Source organism: Macrobrachium rosenbergii, chromosome 56 (genome assembly GCF_040412425.1).
Source record: "Macrobrachium rosenbergii isolate ZJJX-2024 chromosome 56, ASM4041242v1, whole genome shotgun sequence".
Taxonomy (NCBI): Eukaryota; Metazoa; Arthropoda; class Malacostraca; order Decapoda; family Palaemonidae; genus Macrobrachium; species Macrobrachium rosenbergii.
Window position 1 is genome coordinate 25,521,267 of NC_089796.1, and position 21,226 is coordinate 25,542,492.

Below are 21,226 nucleotides of genomic sequence, written 5' to 3' on the forward strand. Positions count from 1 at the left end.
CTACAGACCTTGATGGTCACAACTAAGAGAAACTTCTCACAATGACAATAAACAAGAAAATCGGCTACCTGTTGAACTATAGCTCTGAATGGAGATTTATCCTGTCGACGACCCCTACTACAGCCGCCAAAGACTTCCGCCAGGTATCCGAACATTTTTCTTGTGCAGCAAGAAAAGCCTCTCACTCTCAGGAGACACTGGATAGTCTCCAGGCTTGAAGTGCCAGACCTTCCACTGCCTGGTGATAACTCTCTACATGTGGGTGACACAGTAGGTTGCGCCAAAGAGGAATCTCTCCTAGTACCTCGGATAACTGAGATAGCAGGTCCGGATACCACTTAATGCTTAGTGCAGCTGATCAGTAGAAAAATACTTCAGTCTGTGATACAAGCACGACATTTGGCACGAGTGCTCATTTTAACCACCTCTTGAAAAATCTGGGTGCCCATGCAAAATTTCAATACAGCCGCTCGTTGTTACGATTTCTGACAATTTGAGTACATCATTGTTGAAATAAATACATCAGTCATTATCCAGATAAAATGTCTTCCTGGGTAGAACAGTTAATTGAAGATATCACCAGAGCTCCTACTACTATATTTACCACTGTGATAAAGAAGGCATACAAAATGGCAGCCATGAAACATTTTGCTTGATAACTCTGCAACTAAGAAAGATAAACAAAATTTTTATCTATGCCTACATTTATGAGGCCAGAGAATGTTTCTAGCATTTCTATTGGGCTATTATCAACATTACAACTTGGAAAGGGACCCTATAATGCTACTGAAAAGTATACAAGCACAAGACTATAATGGAGTATGATAAAAAATCTTACTAGATTCGAGCACTGTCTCAATGTCTTTTTTCAAGCCTGAAATGAATGCAAGATTTTAAAGATGCATGGTGTCACCCTTTAGTGTGATGAAATTCTCATTCAGATGTATATGAAGCATCATTTGCAACATTACTGTTACACCTCACATCATGATTACACCTAACATTAGCAGCTACACAAAGCTGTGCATGTAAGCCCAAGCCTGCAGTATTTGCACTTGCTAAGGCAACCAGACTTGCAGCCACATTTTGTAAGCTGTTCACAACATTCTGCAATGGGGGAGTTGGCTGTCCAGAAGACTTTCCAGTCTTCACCAATCTTTTCCCAACCCCAGTTCCTTCTTCCCATGCATTCCTTAGCCACTCGTTTTCACCGGTCTTCATGTATTGCCCCAGTGCTATGTTCTTGATGTTGCCGCAGTCCTCTATGCTTAGTAGACCTCTCCCTAGGCTGGACTCTATGTTTCTGGCTGGCGCAGAATTGCCTGACCCCATACACAAACCTGCCTGATATGCTAAACGTTTGCTGTGCTGAAGCAGAGCTGCTCTGGTTGGAGGGATGGCTTCACATAGTCTCTGCTTTCTGGCATACAAGTCAAGTCTGGCTTCATCCACTGTCAAGAGTATCTTTGCTGCTTTAGCAATCACAAGTGTATCTGAGTAGTCAGATGCCTGAGACTGGGCTAAAGCTACATCTTTCTGCAAGGCAAGTAGCACACTTCTTCCTTTCTTGTGTACTTCTAATTCAGGGATTTCTGCTAGCAGTTTTTCCTTTATTATTATTATTATTATTAAAGTAGTTTAACCAGACCACTGAGCTGACTTTCAGCTCTCATAGGGCTGGCCCGAAGGATTTGATTAAAATACTAGGTCTAGGCCTGAAGCCAAGCACTAGGACCCAATAGATCATCTGATACAAAGATGAATGAATTAAAATTAAATTAAAAACTGCATATAAGCACATCCTCTCATACAATAAATACATTTATTCAGACTTCCTAACATACATACTAAAACGGTATATTAAAATTCAGAATATAAATTAAACAAAATTTTTAAAATTTTTCTTTTTTGTAAAATTCAAATGTTAAAAGGGTTTTCATGCTTTTGTTATTTACTTATTTTTATATTATATTAATTAAATTACAGTTCAAGAACATCAAAACTGGAATGATGTGGGCTGCTTATTAAGTGCCCATGTGTCAGACGAGTATGGCCTATTCTGAGGCGTGTTAAAATTACTTGTGCGTGTCTCTCTCTGATATGATGAACTCCATTTTTTAACATTAGGTTTTATTTCTTTCAGTTTATTACTTTCAGGTTCTTCATCCCATATATATTGCCATTTATTTATGATACCCATTTTTATGTGAGTTGCATAATCATTAACAGGGATATTCACATTTGATCTTGTCATGTGAGTTGCTGCTTTAGCTGCTTTGTCTGCATCTTCATTTCCTTTGATCCCTACATGCGCAGGGATCCAACATATTTCTACATTTTTTCCATTATTATATAATTTATGGAGATATAATTTAATTTGTTGTACTACATTATTATTTGATTTGTAACTTTGAATAGCTTCTATAGCGCTTCTTGAATCACTGAAAATCACAAAATTATTGAATGATGATTCTTTAATTATTTTTATAGCTGATGCAATTCCATACAATTCTGCTGTATATACAGAAGCATTATTAGGAAGAGAGAACTGATAAGTTTTGTCTTGGGACACTGCAGCATATCCTAATCCGTGTTCTGATTTAGATCCATCTGTATATAGTGCGTAATGTGGACCTTTTCGGTTTATATGCTCTATGGTACGCTGTCTATGGTGTTCTGTTGTATATGAGTTACTTTTTGATAAATACTTGAGGTGTGTGCAAATTCTCGTTTTATTCATTGTCCGGGGAGGAGGTGATTTTACTATTACAGGCACTTGTATATTTATATTCAGCGACTCAAACAATCTTCTAGCTCTAACTGGGAAAGGTGGTGGATGGTTGTTTATAAATACATCTCTTAATTCAAATAATTTTTTGGTTGGAGAATCACTAGTTTGAATTCTTAAAGCACTTTTCATTGTTACTAGCTCTCTATGGAGAGACAAAGGCTGTTCACCACATTCAACTTGTAACGATGATTTTGGTGATGATCTAAAGGCTCCTGAGCATAATTTTTCCTTTAATCTCATTGTATTTACAATGGGTGAGGCAATGCCCAATTGTTCCAGGTGCTGCTGGTATAACTGGGATACGTCTGCAAGAGGAAATATGGCAGGACCATCCAAACTCAAGCTGGTTTCAACGATATAATTAACCAGCTCTGATAGAACCAGTGGACATACATCTGGTTCTTCACTGTGACATTGTTCTTTCTCAAGATTTCTAAAATGGGACCTCTCCCTAATGTAAAAGCCAATAAGACATAAAAGATGGTATTCCAGCTCTTGTGCAATTGCATCACCTGCACCTAGTTTTGCTAATAATTTACCATCATTAAGTACGTGAGCACACACTGTAAGTCCCCTTAAAATATACCTTAGTTTTACCAGACCACTCAGCTGATTAACAGCTTTCCTAGGGCTGGCCCGAAGGATTAGACTTATTTTACGTGGCTAAGAACCAATTGGTTACTAGCAACGGGACCTACAGCTGAGATTCATGGTCATTACTTGTTGAAGATCTGATACAGGTGCCACAATTTCACAAAAAACGCATGCTTCACTGTCATGAATCATTCAAAACTGTTAGCATACTTTTCCTGTGGTTTACTACCTTCAACTGTAGATCTTCGCTTTTTTGCACAATCAAGTTTTGCATTATTAAACATGACCTTACAGCTCTTGTAGTATTTTGCAATGTTTTGTTGCTGTGTTGCCTCTATGCCACTGCCTTCATCCAGCCTTGCTGGGTTAAAGTTAAGTGGCATTTCACCAGTCTCCTGGAACAATGGCACATTGGTTGAAATCATTACGTACCCATCACGTTCATGATTATGATGTACAGAGGCCAAGGATGAAGTTAGATGTTCATTTTTCGTCTTCCTGGCAAAGACAACATTTGCTCCAGTCGGTCTTCCTTGTGTGTGATTAAATTTACACTTGTCATCATGAGGCCGAAGGGTTATCCTTTTGCCACCTTAATCTGAAAAGCACATTGATGTATGAGACAACTAGGTTTGGTCACCCAACACCTAGCCCAATTGTTCATCTGGTGCCATTCAAGTCCTGTGTGCGCTGTACACCATCCAGGTAAGTACATGAACAAGCCATGCAGAGCCCAACTTACCCTTGGCTCGGCTCTCCCACGCTGGCACCTCCTGTCAATTCAGGCATGGCTGTCTAACTAGATCTACCAACTATATATATACTTTCTACCATCTAATTGTGTGCTGACATTCACTCTTTTAACTAAAGATAAAACCACCACCTAAATTATATATAGACTTGTAAACTATTATATTGAACAGGAAGACATTTTTCCATGCCTACTGAATCCCGAGACGTGATTATTTAAGGTTTTTGGATGCCATCTTTCTTTATATATGCTATATGAAATCTTTAACAGAAATACATTTTACTTTTGCTTGGCGACTGCCTAAAATTTGTATAACAAAAATGCATAAAAACATGACTAGAGGCTTGAGTCCCAAGTTAAAACCTTGACTAGTGGTCATCTTGAAAAAGGCAGCCATTTTGGAATTTTGAGTGGACACCCAGTAATTTTCAAAAAGTGGCATATGGGGAAGATATGTACCAAATTTCATGCTTGTATCATTAACTGAAGTATTTTAGTGAACAAATTATTTTATCTGCTTCACTAACTCAGCATGTGGCCACTTTGGAGCCACCAGTCAACTTGAGATTCAGGGTGATCATGATCCTGATCACCCAACGAATCAGACAGAACGGAGGGAAGGTATATGCCTCCTGGTTGTCCGATGGGTGCTGAAATGAGTCTTCCATCTCCGCCCATGGGTCCAGTACGACTGAGCAAAACATCCGTAAATTCCTGCTGTAGCAGATTGCAATAAGATCTATCACTGGAAGCCCCAAAAGATCAAATAACCTCTCCTCAATGTCTTGGTGTAGGGACCATTCCCTCACCACCTGACTCTAGCAACTGTGCTTGTCTACCACTACGTTCCAAGACCCTGGAATATACCTGGCTGACAGCTCAACTGAGTGTGCTACCACCCACTCGTGCACCTGCACTGCCAATTTGGGTAGCTGGAAGGAAACTAACCCAACCTGCTTGTTGATGCAGGTATTCCACCACAGCGGTGGTGTTGCTCAACACCACAGAGTACCCCCATCACTCGGTCCTGAAACTCCTGAAGGGCTAAAAAAAAAGCTGCCTTGAGATCCAGGACATCGATGTGGTATCTGTCGTTCTGGTCACACACACCTGACACTAGCAACCCACCCCCAGGTGTGTGCCCCATCCATCAGTCGATGCGTCTGAAAATGGAAGTATCTCGGTATGAAGATTGCCATTAGGCACTCCTATTAAGAGTTCCTTTCCTCTCGTCTAACCACCATGGTAGATCGTTCTATACCTCAAAGGGAGGGACTGGAAAGAAAGGAGGGTCCTTCGCCGGGGACCAAAACTCCTTTATCCTCCACTGAAGGGAGCGTGGGTAAAGCCACCCATGAGGGACCAGCTTCTCTACAGACAACAGGGAAGGAAAGACTTGCTGCTGCTGTATCTATCAGAATCCCCAGATACTTATCCTCTGCTTGGGAGTGAGATCAAACTTCTCAAAGTTGATCACCAATCCCAGCTTATGACAAAATTTGAGAAGACGATCCCAGTCCTGAAGCAACTGCAGCAAGGAGCTCACCAGGACTAGCCAATTAGCCAGGTACCTCAACAGACATATCTGGTGTGAATAGACCAAAGCCAAGCATAGTGTGAACACACGAGTGAACACTTGGCGAGTGGTTGAGAGCCCAAAACAAAGTGCCCTGAATTGGAACACCATCTCCCCATAGACAAAGCAGAGGTACTTACAAGAGGAACAATAGATGGGTATTTGAAAATATGCATCCTTCAAGTCCACCGAAAGTATGAAGTCACTCCCTTTGATGGAACAGAGTACTGACCACACTGTTCCATCTTAAACTGGGTCTGGTGAATGAACCGTTTCTGGGGAGAGATCGATGACTGGTCTCCAGTCGCCTTTCACCTTCTCCACTAGGAACAGACAGCTGTAAAACTCCAAAGACCAATCCTTCATGACTTCTACAGCACCTTTCTTGAGCAATGCCTTCACCTCTTCCCAAAGAGCAAGGTCATTCTGCGAGCCAGGAATGCAAGTCTCGAAGCAGCCTGGATCGAGGGTGAGGAACGGTGAAGACTTGGAGGGTAGTCGATATCCTACCCAAAGGGCTTCTACTTCCCAGGTCTTGGTTCTATATCACTGCCACTGCCCAAATGGCCCAACAACCACCTCTTGCCATCAAAAACAAGTGGGGAAGAATGCCACCCCTAGCATCCTCCACCCTTCTGCCCCTTGGCCCCCTTTCTGGCACGGGAGGAGGGCTGAAAGGGTCAGGACTACAAACCTTTTGCTACAGGGCATAAGAAGACTGAATACCTCAGACCCTTAAGAGGAAGGGCCAGCCTGATCAGAAGGTCAGGTTGCAGTGCCTCGCAAAGTCCAGGAGGCCTTTGTTACTGCTTGGTGAACAGGGTTCTTCTTGTTCTTGAGAGAGAGAGAGAGAGAGACTTGGAGATGAGAGAGAGAGAGAGAGAGAGAGAGAGAGAGAGAGAGAGTGTGTGTGTGAGTGTGTGTGTGTGAGAGTGAGAAAACCCTCAAGCAACAGACCAGGAGAGAGTCCAGAGAGAGAGAGTGGGAGAGAGAGAGACTTCCTCTGTCAAGAGAGAGAGAGAGAGAGAGAGAGAGAGGATTCTCTTGAGAGAGAGATATTCACCTGGTCCAGGACCCCTTCTGTCTCAGCCAAGGCAGCCCTTCGAGAACCTGGGTTCTTACTGGGGTCCCCAAAACGGACCCAATAGCTAACGAACGGTCGGCAGGAAAGCTAAGGTCTCTTCCTTGAGATCATTACATTGCCATATCAGACCAATAATCTCCACAAAGTGCCTCTGTTAACTTGGGGGCCTTAAAGTCCTGGAGGTAGGACCCTTGGGTCCCTCCAGGTTACAGTCCTCCCAAATCCCTCCCTCCGCAGGAGAGGGACACACACCAGAGCCCCCTAGCTATCCCACAACCACTCAAACATATGACCTGTCTGGTGACAAGGACAGAACCTGGATGTATGCTATGAAAAGGCTGGGATGGGATCAAGAACGGTCCCAGTCCCAAGCCCTAGACCTGTCCGGTTCCCAGAGAACCCAAAGGAGGTGGAGAAAACAGGTGAGGGGCTGCAAGCAGCCTTGCCCAACCTGTCGGTAACCTAAATTCTGACAGGCGTGCAAGGCTGTGGGCGGTCATCAAACCATGATGACGATGTCTGCACAGGTCAGGGAGTGTGGTCCAGCTCACATGAATGGAGCGGGGCTGTCCGGCTAACGTGTTCCAGTGTTCCAGTCTTCTTAGAAGCCAGAGCTTCCATATTTTAAGAATGATGGGAGGTCTCCTCTTTCCTTGCCAGGGTGACCAGGCCAGATTAGCCGAGCCACTGTCTCAGGACCCCTGGGCCACTCTCTCTGTGAAGAGGGAACGGGGGTGAGGGAGCACCTGCACTCTAATCACCTTCTTTCACTGGGCTGTGCTGGCAGCCAGGCCCGAGTCTGTAGACTATGGATCTGGAGAACCCCAGGCAGAGGTTGCTCTCATGTTCTTGGCAGTGTAACTTAGGTACTGCTAGCAAGAGACCCAGTAGCCCTCTCTGCGGGAGATGTCTGTCTGCTGGAAGCCATACAAGACTTCCCGCAGGTGGGCAAAGCAGCCCTCTTCTTCCTACATTTGCTAGCTTTGAAAGAAGACAGGGAGGAGATGATAGCACTTACGGGGCAGATTTACATAGCAGAGTGAGAGGAGGACATCACCAAGTGATGAAGTTGAAGGCAACACCTAGGGGCACATTGAAAGAATGATGTGTGGAGATACTACAGCCATAGTGGTTGCCTCAATTACGTAAGAAGCAACAATGGGAAGGCCATGCACAGCCTTCAAGTGGTGAAAAAGCCCAGGCACACTGGGCTCCCCCAAGAGGCCTAGGGAGGGCCACAACTCCTTAACCCCTTCGCCATTGGCCTGTTGCACTGCCGATAACGCTTGCATACCGCATGAGACCACGAGTATATCAGTCATCATTTGCTCCCACTAAACTTTCTGTTATTCATATTTTCATTTATATTCTTATGTGAAAACATTGTGTACATACCAATGAATATTTTTCACCACATTTTATATACATATATATATATATATATATATATATATATATATAAAAATATATATATATATATATATATATATATAAATATATATATATATATATATATATATATATATATATCGAAAAAGAGAATATTTAGTGGAAAAAGTAATTGCAGAAAAGAAATAGTAGTAAAGTAGTAGAAATAAAGTAGCAGAAAAAGTAAAGTATTAGTAAAATAGTACTAGTAGTAATAGCAGTATATACTAGTTTTCTTACGGAAACAGTTAGTATACATCAATGAATGTTTATGGCATTGGTAATAATAATAATAATAATAATAATAATAATAATAATAATAATAATAATAACAATAATAATAAAAAAATTCAACAGTAATACCACTACTACTACAACTTGTAGTAGAAAAAATAATGATAATAAAAATTACGTTACTGTAAAAAAAAATGAAAGAAGTTTTCAAAAAACATAGTACACTTTCCTGTTGACCGAAAATACTCCTCTGCCCGAGCATTCATCCATTCACACAGTCTGTCAATATCATCATCACAAAAAAAGAAACAAAATGCATCTCGTGGGCAGGGGAAGTCGGGTGTGCAAACAGAGATCCCATTGTCACGGGGGGTGGGTCTGGGCGCTTGTCACAAAATGGATCTGTTATGAACTGCCAACCTTCATCGACAATGGGTTCAATGTCTTCTAAAATCTCGGTGTCGCTGTCATCCTCTAAGCAACTATAACAACTATCACTATATTCATCTGACAGATCTGGCAGGTATTCCTACCCAGGATCTGAAATACTATCATCCGACATCATGATACTGAAAAATAAAAAAAACCTGTAAAATAACTGCAATCAAAAGGAGAAAAAGTTTAGCCTTCGAATCCAAATGGTTTACTCACAAGATCGTGACAATGTTTCATACATAACAGCTTTAGGCGCACTGACATGTGCTGCTGGACGATACCCCTTATAATATCCCATGTGAATATGACGTCACGACGACCATCGGACACTCATTGGCTAGAATGAATAGTGGGTGGAGCTTCTGCACCTCTCTCGTACACAATACTACGCCTGAAACCCATCCAAGCTGAAGAAAACAGCTCTGCTTTTCGAGGAGGGATGAAAGACGTATAGGCGTACGTCGCGGTCTTTTATTGCTGTACCGTAAAAGACGTACATGCGTGCGTACGTCCCGGTGGTGAAGGGGTTAAATCCCTCAGGCTTCACAACATCTGCAACAAAGGTCAGGTTAGGCGAGTCTCTCGCCCCACCCCAGAAGGAGCATCCTCTTAAGGACAACTCCTCTGAGCGAAGCAAAACTTCTGGAAAAGAATCGGCCTGGTCATCTTCCTCCCTTCGGTGACTCTCTAATGATGAAGCAGCAGGGGTCGGCAAAGGGGAAGCCACTCCCTTAGGAGTGGTGACAGCAGGTGGTAGTTTGGTCACGGGCAAAAGGAACCATGGAGAATCTTTGGTGTCATTGGTAGAGTATTGCAGTCCGGTGACACCAGAGAAACTTTCTTCCCTCTTTTTTTCTGGTAAACTTCACCCACTGTTCAGAAGGCCATGCCTAACAATCCAAATATGGACTTGATTGACTGCAGTCATCCCGATGGCATGACACACAAAGTATGAGGATCAACCTCAATAGAAAAAAGGAAAAGATGACATTTTATCCTTCCCTGGGCAACACCTAGGGTTATCAGTTTCCTCTCTGTAGAAGGCAGCTGTAGATTGGGGGTTTACATACTTTATCATCAAACACAATAAACGAGCAAGCAAACAGAAAAAAAGCATGAAAGCAAACGGCACTCGGGCAGAGAGCATAGCAGTCTTCACTTAATGGCAGCTGAAAGCAGAGTGGAGTGCAAACTGACAAGTGAGCAGGGCTTCCCCCTACCACCGGTAGTCTACAACCTTGTCAAAGTTAAATGGCCATTCCAGCTCGCATTCACAAGCTAAATCTTTTGTAAAGAAAAAGGGTTTATACTTGTATAGGAACAAATAACGTTTTATTGCAGACCCACATATTATTATTAGTTATAATACAGACACTCCAGTGAAGGAAAAATCCACAGAAGGGCTAACACTAATTGTGGAAATGTAGGTACCTACTGGTAGGCTAGGTGTCAATTTTGGATATAAACTTAATCTGTCTCCATACTGTAAAAGAAAAAAAATACAGATTGTAACAAGTCAACATGATCTCCAAAATGTAGGCTGTAACAAGTCACCAGGATCTAATGTCACTAAACCACCCACAAAACAATTTAGTACGGTAGTTCAAAGTGGTATGACCTTCTTTACCTAAAATTTTTTTTTCAAATTTTATTAGTCAAAACTGCGGCAAGTCTACAAGGTCAGAGCAACTTCTACACCAGGAAACCGCATACTTGATTGTAACTTGTTATGCAGCATGTGACGTTACAGACATTTTTCAATGTCTATGCAGTATTTCATAATGCTGCTTGCTTTGCCAGCAATATGCTTATTTGACACAACAAAAACAAATCCAAAACACACAAAAAAAAATACTAAGTGGGTAATATCCCATCCAATATACCTGCTGGCCCCTTTCATTATATCAGTCTTACAGTTGCAAAATGACATTTTTATAACAAAAAGTTTTATATATACACTTACCAAGTAATTACAGCTTAAATTAAAAAATTTGCTGGTAACGCTTCAGAGTTTACTGTAGGTGACAGGTCAAGCTCACTAATGGGAATACCAGGAACTACTTAGCAGACAACCTCATTCTGTTTGTGCCGCATGTCCATCAGAGGGGAGGGAGGGAGGGATCCGATCATGTAATTACTTAGTAAGTATATAAAATGACAAAATTTTTAATTAATTTGTATTTTTCCTTACACACAAACCCTCGGTCTTTACATATGTATAATGTTTGGCGAAGCTGGAAAGTCAGGCTGTTAAACTTTTGCAAGGCGGTTATGGTAACAGTTACCTATGGTAGGGACAGAAGTACCGCCCACCCAACTGGTTGCATTCAATCTCTTTAGTTTACCTTTTGGCCAAAGTAAAAGAATAAGGAGTGGTAAGAGGTGGGCCTATTATGTAAAGACCTCAAGTTTGTATGTTATGTAAAATTAATTAAAAATTTGTCATTTGTTCCTACAAATACCAACCCTCTGTCTTTACATATGGAGACTCACTACTGGCGGGAGGATTCCAAGTAATGCTCTGAACTGACTGGTAGTTCAGCTTACCTAGTATTCTCTTCCAGGTCATGAAAGAGCAAAGGAAGGTCACCATACCTCTGATCTGTTAAACGTGTGATGTTCAACTGCCAGACTTCTGGGCACTGACTCGAAGGAAAGTATGAAAACCCTTGGTTCGAAAGGTACAGACGAACCCACGTCGAAGACTCCAACTGGCTTGCCCATAGTCAGTCCTCCTCTCTCCTTGCCAGGAAGAAGGTAGGAAATGCATCTATTAATCCAAACAAAACTGGATTACAGATTGAATACTCAGTCATGCAGATCACCTGCATGCATGCCAGTCCAGCTCGTGACGGCTTCTTCACTCTTCCTCTGTCCACTGGAAGAGGACGGAAAACAGGAGGAAGCTAGGAAGCCAGTCCCACCCACACCTTCTCCCTGTAGCCGACAACCTTAGGCGAGATGCAACCTGTCCTTAAGAGCTGGGTAACTACATGACTTGTTGAGCATCCACCAAGGATCCAAGGACCCATGGGCAATAACCCAAGGTAAAAGGGTAAGAATGTGAACTGCACAATTACATTCTAACCTAGCACCAGATCAACAGGTTCTTCTTAAATGCCATAGACTGATGGATGACTGTGACCCACTAGAGATGTTGCCTCAAATGTCTTGACGACCACCAGGAAATGGCAGGTTTAAGTTCGGTAGGTCATTCCCCTTTGCCTATGGTCAACACTCCAAGGTAAGAGGATATGATTGTGAATTTCACAAATACATCCTATCCCATTACTCGAACTACATGTCCTTTCTGAATGTCACAGACATATGGATGATTTTGCCTTCTACAGATCTTACCTGAAACGTACTGATGTCCAGAAGGAAGTTTCATGGTATGCTCAGCTGATCAGTTCTTTCGCTACAGAAAGGATCCCTTTGCCATCATTTCTCGGGCAGCTCGAAGCTAATGAACTAGTCGTTTGCTTTGGGTTGCAAGACTAGATTATGAGGGTTACACGAAAGTCATACTGTCTTTGGTGCCTCTACAGGACCATCGTATGAAAATGTCCTATATGAAAATGATCAATCTCACTGATCACCTTCGAATATCCAGGATAAGCAGATCAGAACAGAGCCAACAACAGGAAACTGAGAGAGGAAAGAGTATGATCATTCTTATTTTGAGGTTGACTGAGAACCAGATGTCAAGATCAACTGTCCTATACCTTGACTTCATCGAAAAAGTGCCATCTACCTTTTGATTCCTTGTTGGCCATCGTACCAAAAGTACTTCTGTCTGTCCGAGTACTACCACTGTTGCAGACCCGACATGTAAGGACACTAGAACCTTTGGAGATCATGTTAGTATCGTTGTGTTTTTATCATCATCCTGATGATTTTAAGCAGCAATTACTGCCTAAATCTCCCACTCCTCACATGAGTAACATAGCATCACGAGGACCAAGGAAAGGGGCTCCATACATCCTTCCTTGACTGAAAATAAGTTTATAGAAGTTAGTCTCCAGATCAGTTAATAGATATATCTATTCAGACAAGAAACTAAGGTATCTATCAATACGTGTCTATTATCATTCCTTTCCCCTTTAGCTAGAGAGAGGAAGGGTATGTCACCGAAAGACACATTCGTGTACAAAACAAAATGTCATATTAGTTCGAATACTTCAGTCAGGTGTATTCTATAGGTCCAACATCTGACACTGATAGATCTTATCTTCTTACCTATCTCAGTAAAGAAGAAGGCAACTACAAAAGAAAGAGATCAGTGTCTTGATCAATTCCACTGACTTTATCAGTAAGATCTCATTGATACCGGACGTGAAGTGGTTTAGCACAGCTAAGAAACATTGTTCAAAATTCCATGAACATAAAAGTTGTTCTTGTATACACATTACTGGTATTAAAACCAATCTGGTAGTAAAAAATAAGGCAAAGTAAGCAAAGAAGTGGAACTCCTGTACCCGTGCATGGGCATAGACTTCAGTGACGGAACTTGTCTGACATACATCCCTCGACCTGGAATGTCTGATTGACGTCTGTGTTGAGCATGCTACTGCAACCCCATTCATCAGCTCTGTGTACAGAGAAGATGGTAGAATAATGCCAGGGGATGTTCTATGATAAGATGCTCTATGTAGATATGTGCTAAGTACTCTACTGTTAACTTGTGCACTTTCAACAGACTTCGTACTGTCGACAGAGATGTCCTAGTCCTGTCAATGGAATGTGCATCATCAACAGAGCAAACGACCAATAAGGAGATCCCATATGATGACAAGTTCAGTAAGCTACTCAAAAGAGGAGTTGCCTTGTGATGATAGGTCAGCCGCCCCTCCATCCTGCCTTTATCTTGACTAAAGAACCACCATGGAGCAGTTCTTGAGCAACATTATGTAAAGCTTAAAGACTGATCTTGATGTTTGTAGGCACAAGAAGAACTAGGATATATAAGGGTAGGCTAAGATGGGAATTGTATCCAACCCAACCTTACCCAATCCCAAACTCTTGAAGAATGAGAAAATAATTTCCTTGTAGAAATCACGAACCCGAAGAACATGCTCTGGAATAATGAAGAGCAGGTTTGATAAAGATAGGTTCAAACTATGTAGGCTAAGCTAAGCCAGCCACCAAACCTAACCCCACTGGATGAGCTACACAATTTGTTGAGCAGCCACCACTGGACCCAAGAAAAAAGTGTCCAATGGCCCGTGGGCAAAGTCCTTCAGGTAGAAGGAAGTGAAAGTCGTCTGATGAAGCCAAGAACCTGCATTCAAAATCCTATGAACAGACAAGTTCTTCTTGAATGCCAAAGAGGAACTTATTCCTTTGATGTCATGTAGGCTAGGGTAAGCAAGCCACCAAACCTAACCTAAAGTTCTTGAGGAACCGGGGATATTTCCTCATCTATCCTTAGCCAAGAATATCTAGAGGTGTTCTCGAATCCTTTCTTGGGCTTACAAGAGCTTCAAGAGCAGTAGGAGCAATCAGAGGTGGGGATTTATTCTTTAGAGAATTATATGAACATTATTAACTATATATATATATATATATATATATATATATATATATATATATATATATATATATATATATATATATATATATATATATATATATATATATATATATATATATATGTATGTATATATATATATATATGTATATGTATATATATGTATATAAAATGTATATATATATATATATATATATATATATATATATATATATATATATATATATATATATATATATATATATATTTTTATATAAAACTTGCCAAGTGATTACATAACTGATTCCCACACTGACAGGAGGTGGGATACATGGACATATTCTACTCCAAACAATGAAGTCACGTAATGAATTTGAAATAGAAAAAGTTGCTAGCATTGAATACAATGCTTGTCGTTCCTTATTAAATGGGAGCCTTGCAGCCAAGGAATAATCAGATGGCTAGCAAAGCATAACTGGAAGTTTTGCAGTGAAGGAGCTAACCAAAGGCTACCAAACCTTCAAAAAGTGCCCTTGCCTTGGGTGCAGTACCACAATAAAACACAACCAGATAACACTGTCACCTGCATTGAAATAAAGACCACAACCCATCCACTGACAGTGGTGGGTGCTTCAGGTACACTGTAACCCCGGCTCTCACAAAACTCAGCACCTTGCTACAAGGTGTAGAGATAGTAGGAGAAAATCCTATATTTCCTTCTGCGATGCCCAGCCAGTTACTAAAAATTGCAAGTTACTGCAAAAAAATTTCTTACAGTTTACACTTTTCTGATGAGGTGAGAAGCAAAAATCAATTACACTTCCAGTAGGTCTATTGTACATGAAGAACAATGCTTTCTTTGACAGAGGGTGAAAAAGGGTCCTGGTCAGAACACTAAAGGTTATGAATGGCCCTCTGTGCTTCCAATTCTGCTCAAGTAATACCTGAAAACTCCAAAAGTATAGAGCTTACTACCCCCAGAGCCAAGGATGTGGGGAGAGTTTGGAGCCAGACGATCGGAAGGTGGCGCTAGGTGTACTGAGCTGTAGTCAAGATGTAGGTGGCGCCATTTGAGCTGGACACCAGATAACTAATCAGTCGGGAGCTGGCGGGCACTCCAGGAGCTCGGGGCAGAGCTGGCTCCAGGCAAGCTGAAGTCAGGCAAGGTAAAGGCTCGGGCTGGAGGATGCTCCTGGGAACCCAGAGCACTGTCCCCCGACTGTCAAGACTGTCTTCTCTTCCATTAAGTTCCTGAGAGAGAGAGAACAGATCCAGGTCTTGGAAGGGTCCTAGTTCTCGGTTAAAAAAACCCCAGTGTACATGAAAGAACCACGTTACTGAGTCAGACATACCTCGATACCTCTAAAAAGGAGGAACACGAGAGATTCTATATCCTCTCCGATAAAAAAGGCAATGCTGCCACTAGTCATAAGTGCCTCAGAAATAGAAACAGAGTCGAGGCACCCGATTTGCAACATTGTTCACTTAGATTGGTAGACTGAGCTAGAAGATGACGTCTGCATCTTTCAAATGTCTCTTGTAGCACCTATGAAAAAATCCCTCCTTCCTGACACGCACCTGGACAGCCCAAAGCCTGTTTGCATAACAGCGTACCACCCTTGGTGGCATCTCTTCTAGTGAGGTTATTCAAGAAGAAACAAATAGTGGAAGGATTCTTGGAGAGTCCATCAATCAACTGTAGCAATTCAGGAACCATAAATTATGGTTCAGAACAGGGCTACAAGGAACGCCATAACATTCTGACAAGCCTGAGAAAGTTCGCCCTTCCTTGACCAAGTCAAACGGTGGAAGAGCTTAGAGGTCTAGGTTGGAATGATCTTGCAGTATGGTGTCTGTTGCCCATACTAGGAGATTCCTTTAAGGTGGCAGACAGTCAAGGTTGGCCTGCCCCATAGAAGAACATAACCTGACAGTTCAGGAGATTCAAGGTCCACTCAGGAGTAAGAGCGAGTTTCTGAAGGCTCAGTTCATCAGCCAGAAATTCCAGTTGAACTACAAAAAAACTTAATTTATTGTCTGCAGAATAACCCTCTTGTTGCTTGGTGGCGAGAGCCAACGTAAAAAAGTAAGGACTGTGGTCTTGTCTAAAGGAATACCGCAGTCTAGGAGTGAGCAAGGGTTGAGAAGAATTGATGCCTTGAGCAAATGGCTTTTAGCTCTCTGGCATATACTTTAAGGTTTGTTCCCACGGGGGCATGTCCCAGAAATTTCCCGGTTCCCCGAAAGGGCTCCCTCTACTAGAACAAGGAGTTAGAAACAGTCTAAGGCTAGTCTCATGATGAGGGATTTCTTCTGACAGAAGAGGGATTTCTTCTGACAGAAGAGGGATTTCTTCTGAAAGTCTAAATTTGGACAGATACTACCATAGGTCCGACTGAAAACTGGGTCTTTGGGAAAAACAGCAGAGTCTGGTTATGATTCCTTGTCCCTATTGGTCTTGTGGGACAGGCTGAAGTTCATGGTCAGAAAAGGAAGACAAAAGTAAGCGGATCAAGGACTAGATAGAAGCCTTATGTCGTAGATGCTGAAGCCTAAATTCCTGCACGGGAAGAACCTGTCTTGTAGGCCGGGTCTGAGATATCTTTTGGAGTCTGTAAGTGGACATGAAATTAAGTATCCTACATATCTAAGAACTCCACCCAATTGCCTGGAGAATGGACGACAGGACTGTTCGGTTGGTCTCTGCAAGTGAATAAACTAGTAGAACCTCGTGCAAATTCACACACAACTAAGTGGACTAGTTGCCAACCCTATCGATACTTGACAGCCATGGACACATGGCCATCTGACCGGGATCAACTTCTCAATGTGATAACATCTTGCGTGGACTTGATGACACCTCGTACACACTAACAATATATGCGGAACTGTACTTAGCTCAAAACTAATATCTGACATGCTATGCTTATAGGAACTTGGAAAGTCCTTAACATACACAAGAGCCTGGCCATGGGGTAACAATGGTCTTGAACAAAACCAGGAGTGACGACTACTGCTGCAGTCAAACATACTACTCTAAAAGAAAAAATCCGTGAAAAAGAATTAGGCTTTCAGCGGCGGGAGATTAGTATGGCTAGATAGTGCCAAGCGCTCTGGAACAGGTGTCGGGTGCTCGGGATTCGGCGCCAGAAAGTTGGTGCCAGGAGCTACGAAATTGATTCAGGCGCTCAGGAACAGGCACCTCTAGTGAGAGGGTTCATGGTGCTTCTCTTCTGCTTGGAGCCCAAGAAAAGTCTTTTAACAAAAGAATGCTCAGGAGGGAAGAAATCGTCATTCTAACGGAAAAGCGGACGAGGATTAGATATGTGCCGTCTGAAGAAGAAAAGAAAAGAAAGAAAAAAAAAGTAGGCCCCAAAGTTCCCTACTTCCAATTGCAGAAAAAAAAAAAAAAAAAAAAAAAAAAAAAAACTAATGCAACTGTCCTTATCTGCATAGGACAGGACTAATTGAACAGCCAAAGCGATGTCTTTCAGTAACACTTATTTTGTTACACCCTGCTCCTGATGTCAGTCAAGACCTTTACTTCAAAAACTTGACAAGAACTTCAGCCAGGAGGACTAAGTCCGTCTAAGCACAGACTCCCTGTAGAGGTGATAGCTTTCTTCAACAAGTTCATAAAATTGTACATAAAAGTCCATGTCTGCAAAGGACAGTTCTCCGAGACACTAACTGACGTCACAAAGGGAGCAACTCTGCTTGTCTGGAACTTCTAGGCGAAGGTGGAACAGACACCCAGGCATTCAATTGGAAATTGCACTCGCAAAAGAACAACAGTATGTTCTTAGAAGAGACAGGAGCCAAGCTTAAGAATGACTGGTGCCAGACACGAGAGATGGTGCTGGGAGCTCTATATGTGCTATTGGACTTGGACAAAGATGAACGTTCGGACACTGCTGGTCCGTTTGACACCAAATACTGGCATTACACCTTGAAGTTCAGGGGAGATGTTGCTCAAGATTGTCCCAGAAGTTATAGGAAGACTGGACTACACTCCTACTCCCTGAGACATTTGCAGGAGAGAGGTGAAGTGCAAAATCATCTGACAGTGTCTCTTCAATGGCCGAGATTCACCACTGCAGAACCACTAGTGATGCACATACCTAACAATGCCTTTACAATGGCTGTCTACCCATATCTGCAGACAACAGGCTCGACTGAGGTGCAGCTACCGCGTGCAAAACCCCTTCGGATTCCCAAGACCCGACAGTATGCCTCCTCCCAGGTTTAGGGGTCCTGACAGGGACTGGGTTTAGGAGATCCGAAGGAGTTGGGTAGCCATCCTCTTCATGACACATCCAGTAAGATGTCTTTCCAGTGGCTGTCTGTTGACATCTGGGACCGGCGACAGGCTCGACTAAGAGGGCAACTACCTGGGGGACTTCCCACCAACCTCCATTGGACTTTCAGTATGACTTCTCCCAGGTTTAGGGGAGCCTGACAGTGACTTAGGCCTAGAACTGGCAAGCAGATAATCACCTCCTCCACTGCACCACACTTTACATTCACAGAGTTAATTCTGTTAACACACACAAGACTGGCAAAGGCATGGGAGCAAGTGGAGAAAAATAACATGGGACAGTAGGAGAGAAAACTGATGAGGGGAGAGAGTTGGTGGTGGGAGCTGGGAGCTCTCAGCTGTTGCCAGGCTGTAGTTGGTGCCAGGCTAGCTGGGCACCCGGAGAGCTAGTAGCTTGGGGGCCAAGAGCTCAAGAGCAGAATGAACACTTTGGTCACTCAGAGTACAGTTCCCGTCTGCCAAGCAAGGATACTCTCCTCACTTTCTAGTTCTCTGTAAAGGAAAGTCCAAGATGTTCAATTAATTGTTTACCAACAAAAGTTTGAAGCACACCGAGTACCATTAAACAGGCATATCTCAATTCCTATCTAATGTTATTTGAGACTTGGAGGTATGCACATCATTTTACTGCAAATATTGGTCCAGAAGCGAACACAATATTTACATATATAATGCTCCTCGGAAAAGGAAAATTAACCTTCTCCGACCATATCAGAAGTACAAAGAGTACCATTATACAGACATATCTCAATTCCTATCACACATTATTTGGGACTTGCAGATATGCATATCATTATTGAAACCATTGGTTCGGTAGTGAATGCAATACTGTATTTACGTTTATTACGCTAATCGGTAAAAGTAGTAGCAAGTGCAATGTTTATGTTTAATCGATAAATTACACTATTGGTAGTTACTCAATTTGATTGCAAATTTGTTACTGTAGCGAAAAATGATAAACTTGAATCAGATCTTAAAACAAAACAATAAAATACTGATCCTGAAAGCTGCAGGCTTGAAGGCTACCCAAGATCAGCGATAATTCCATCACTGAAATCTGGTCTCCGATCAGCAAATTTAAGAACAAAGCTGACATCAACACTAGATTTTTACTCGAGTGCCTACAGAAACAGGATGAGGTTGTCTGCTAAGTAGTTCCTGGTATTCCCGTTAGTGGGCGGGACCAGTCACATGCACTAAACTTTGAAGCGTTACCCACAAATTTTTTAATTTAAGCTGCCGTGCAGGAGAAACTTATAGCTATGTAATTACTTGCTAAGTTACTTATATAAACCTAATGATTTTGGAATTTATCATAAAAAATTAGCTTAACCAAATAACCAAGTCACACACTAGATTCTTCCATGGCTGTCCCAAAGGATTTCTTCTGAAGTAAAAGGTAAAAATTGGAACAATCTTAAGTTTAATCACTGTACAACCTGGTGAACAGAAGCCAAAGAGAATGGAAAAAACCTTCCTATCAAAAACAGTGTCATGCAAGACCTATGTAACTGGTACCCTCAAGTAGGAGGTTTTGGAAAAGCTAAAATCTTCCCATTTTTCTGACAACGAACTCTGAGGTCAGAACTTGGTCTATCAGCCCTTACTTTTTTATCCCATTTCCAGCTGTTATCAAATGCACTACTTAAAAATCTGAACATATCAATCTACTGTACTAGAAACTATACTTGCAACTATTCTTTGGAAACATACTGTACAGAGATTCTTAATAGTGGTAGTTTATCTTCTTTAAAGTCCCTACCAACACTGGTGAACAAAGTCTTTCATGAGAAGACTAAGTTAAACTTGAAAATTTTTTTCATTCAAACACCAAATGTAAGAAGATGAACTCTACTTATCTTTAACAAATTTACTATGAGAAATTCCTACTCACCAGAAAAAGGATTTGACTAACACTTACCTGAAATAAGGGGAAGTGTTGACAAAGCAAGCAGCCACATCATGATCCTAGACAACCGTGTAATTCCCATGCTGGTAGCCATCATATGTGTGGCAGGAAACCACCCGCCACAATTTCTCCCCTTTCCAACGTCGAGTCCCTTGACTTGTGATCCCTCTACCATGTGCGCACACAAACACGCCTTAACACCAACCTGTGGCCCTTCTAAAGGGGAGTTACTCCTCCTTAACCCTAAATTACATTGGTCCTGCTAAAGGGTTCCCTGTCATGTCCATGTTCTACAAGCACAACTGCTTATCTTGCTTCCTCTCATTGGGGCCTTCATAAATCTTAACTATCAATAATAATCCGTCTCTTGATTGTGCTACTTGTGCTGATGGCAACAAGACAAGCACAAATAGTTCCAAATATTCGGCTTAGATTGGCATTCATGAAGACTAATGTTGGGATGAGCTTTTTCACCAATCAGAAATACCACTACACCTCTCAATTGGGTACCAGTTCACCTGAAATACAAAAAAGTAAAGGTTAGTACAAATAAAACAACCTTTACAACAATTTTAATCTATTCTAAACCAGAGACTT

The 21,226-nt window shown here is 41.9% G+C and overlaps 1 protein-coding gene across 9 annotated transcripts in view; it reads right to left on the reverse strand.

The window, feature by feature from the left end:
• The window catches only part of LOC136836060 (activin receptor type-2A-like), a 282,286-nt gene that overhangs the window by 165,691 nt on the left and 95,369 nt on the right, over window positions 1–21,226 (reverse strand). For all 9 annotated transcript variants that reach the window (XM_067099957.1, XM_067099961.1, XM_067099966.1 and 6 more), the window contains one exon: window positions 20,642–21,147. In XM_067099957.1, the coding sequence (XP_066956058.1) occupies window positions 20,642–20,804 (163 nt within the window). In that variant the 5' untranslated portion in view covers window positions 20,805–21,147. The remainder of the gene's footprint in view (window positions 1–20,641; window positions 21,148–21,226) is intronic.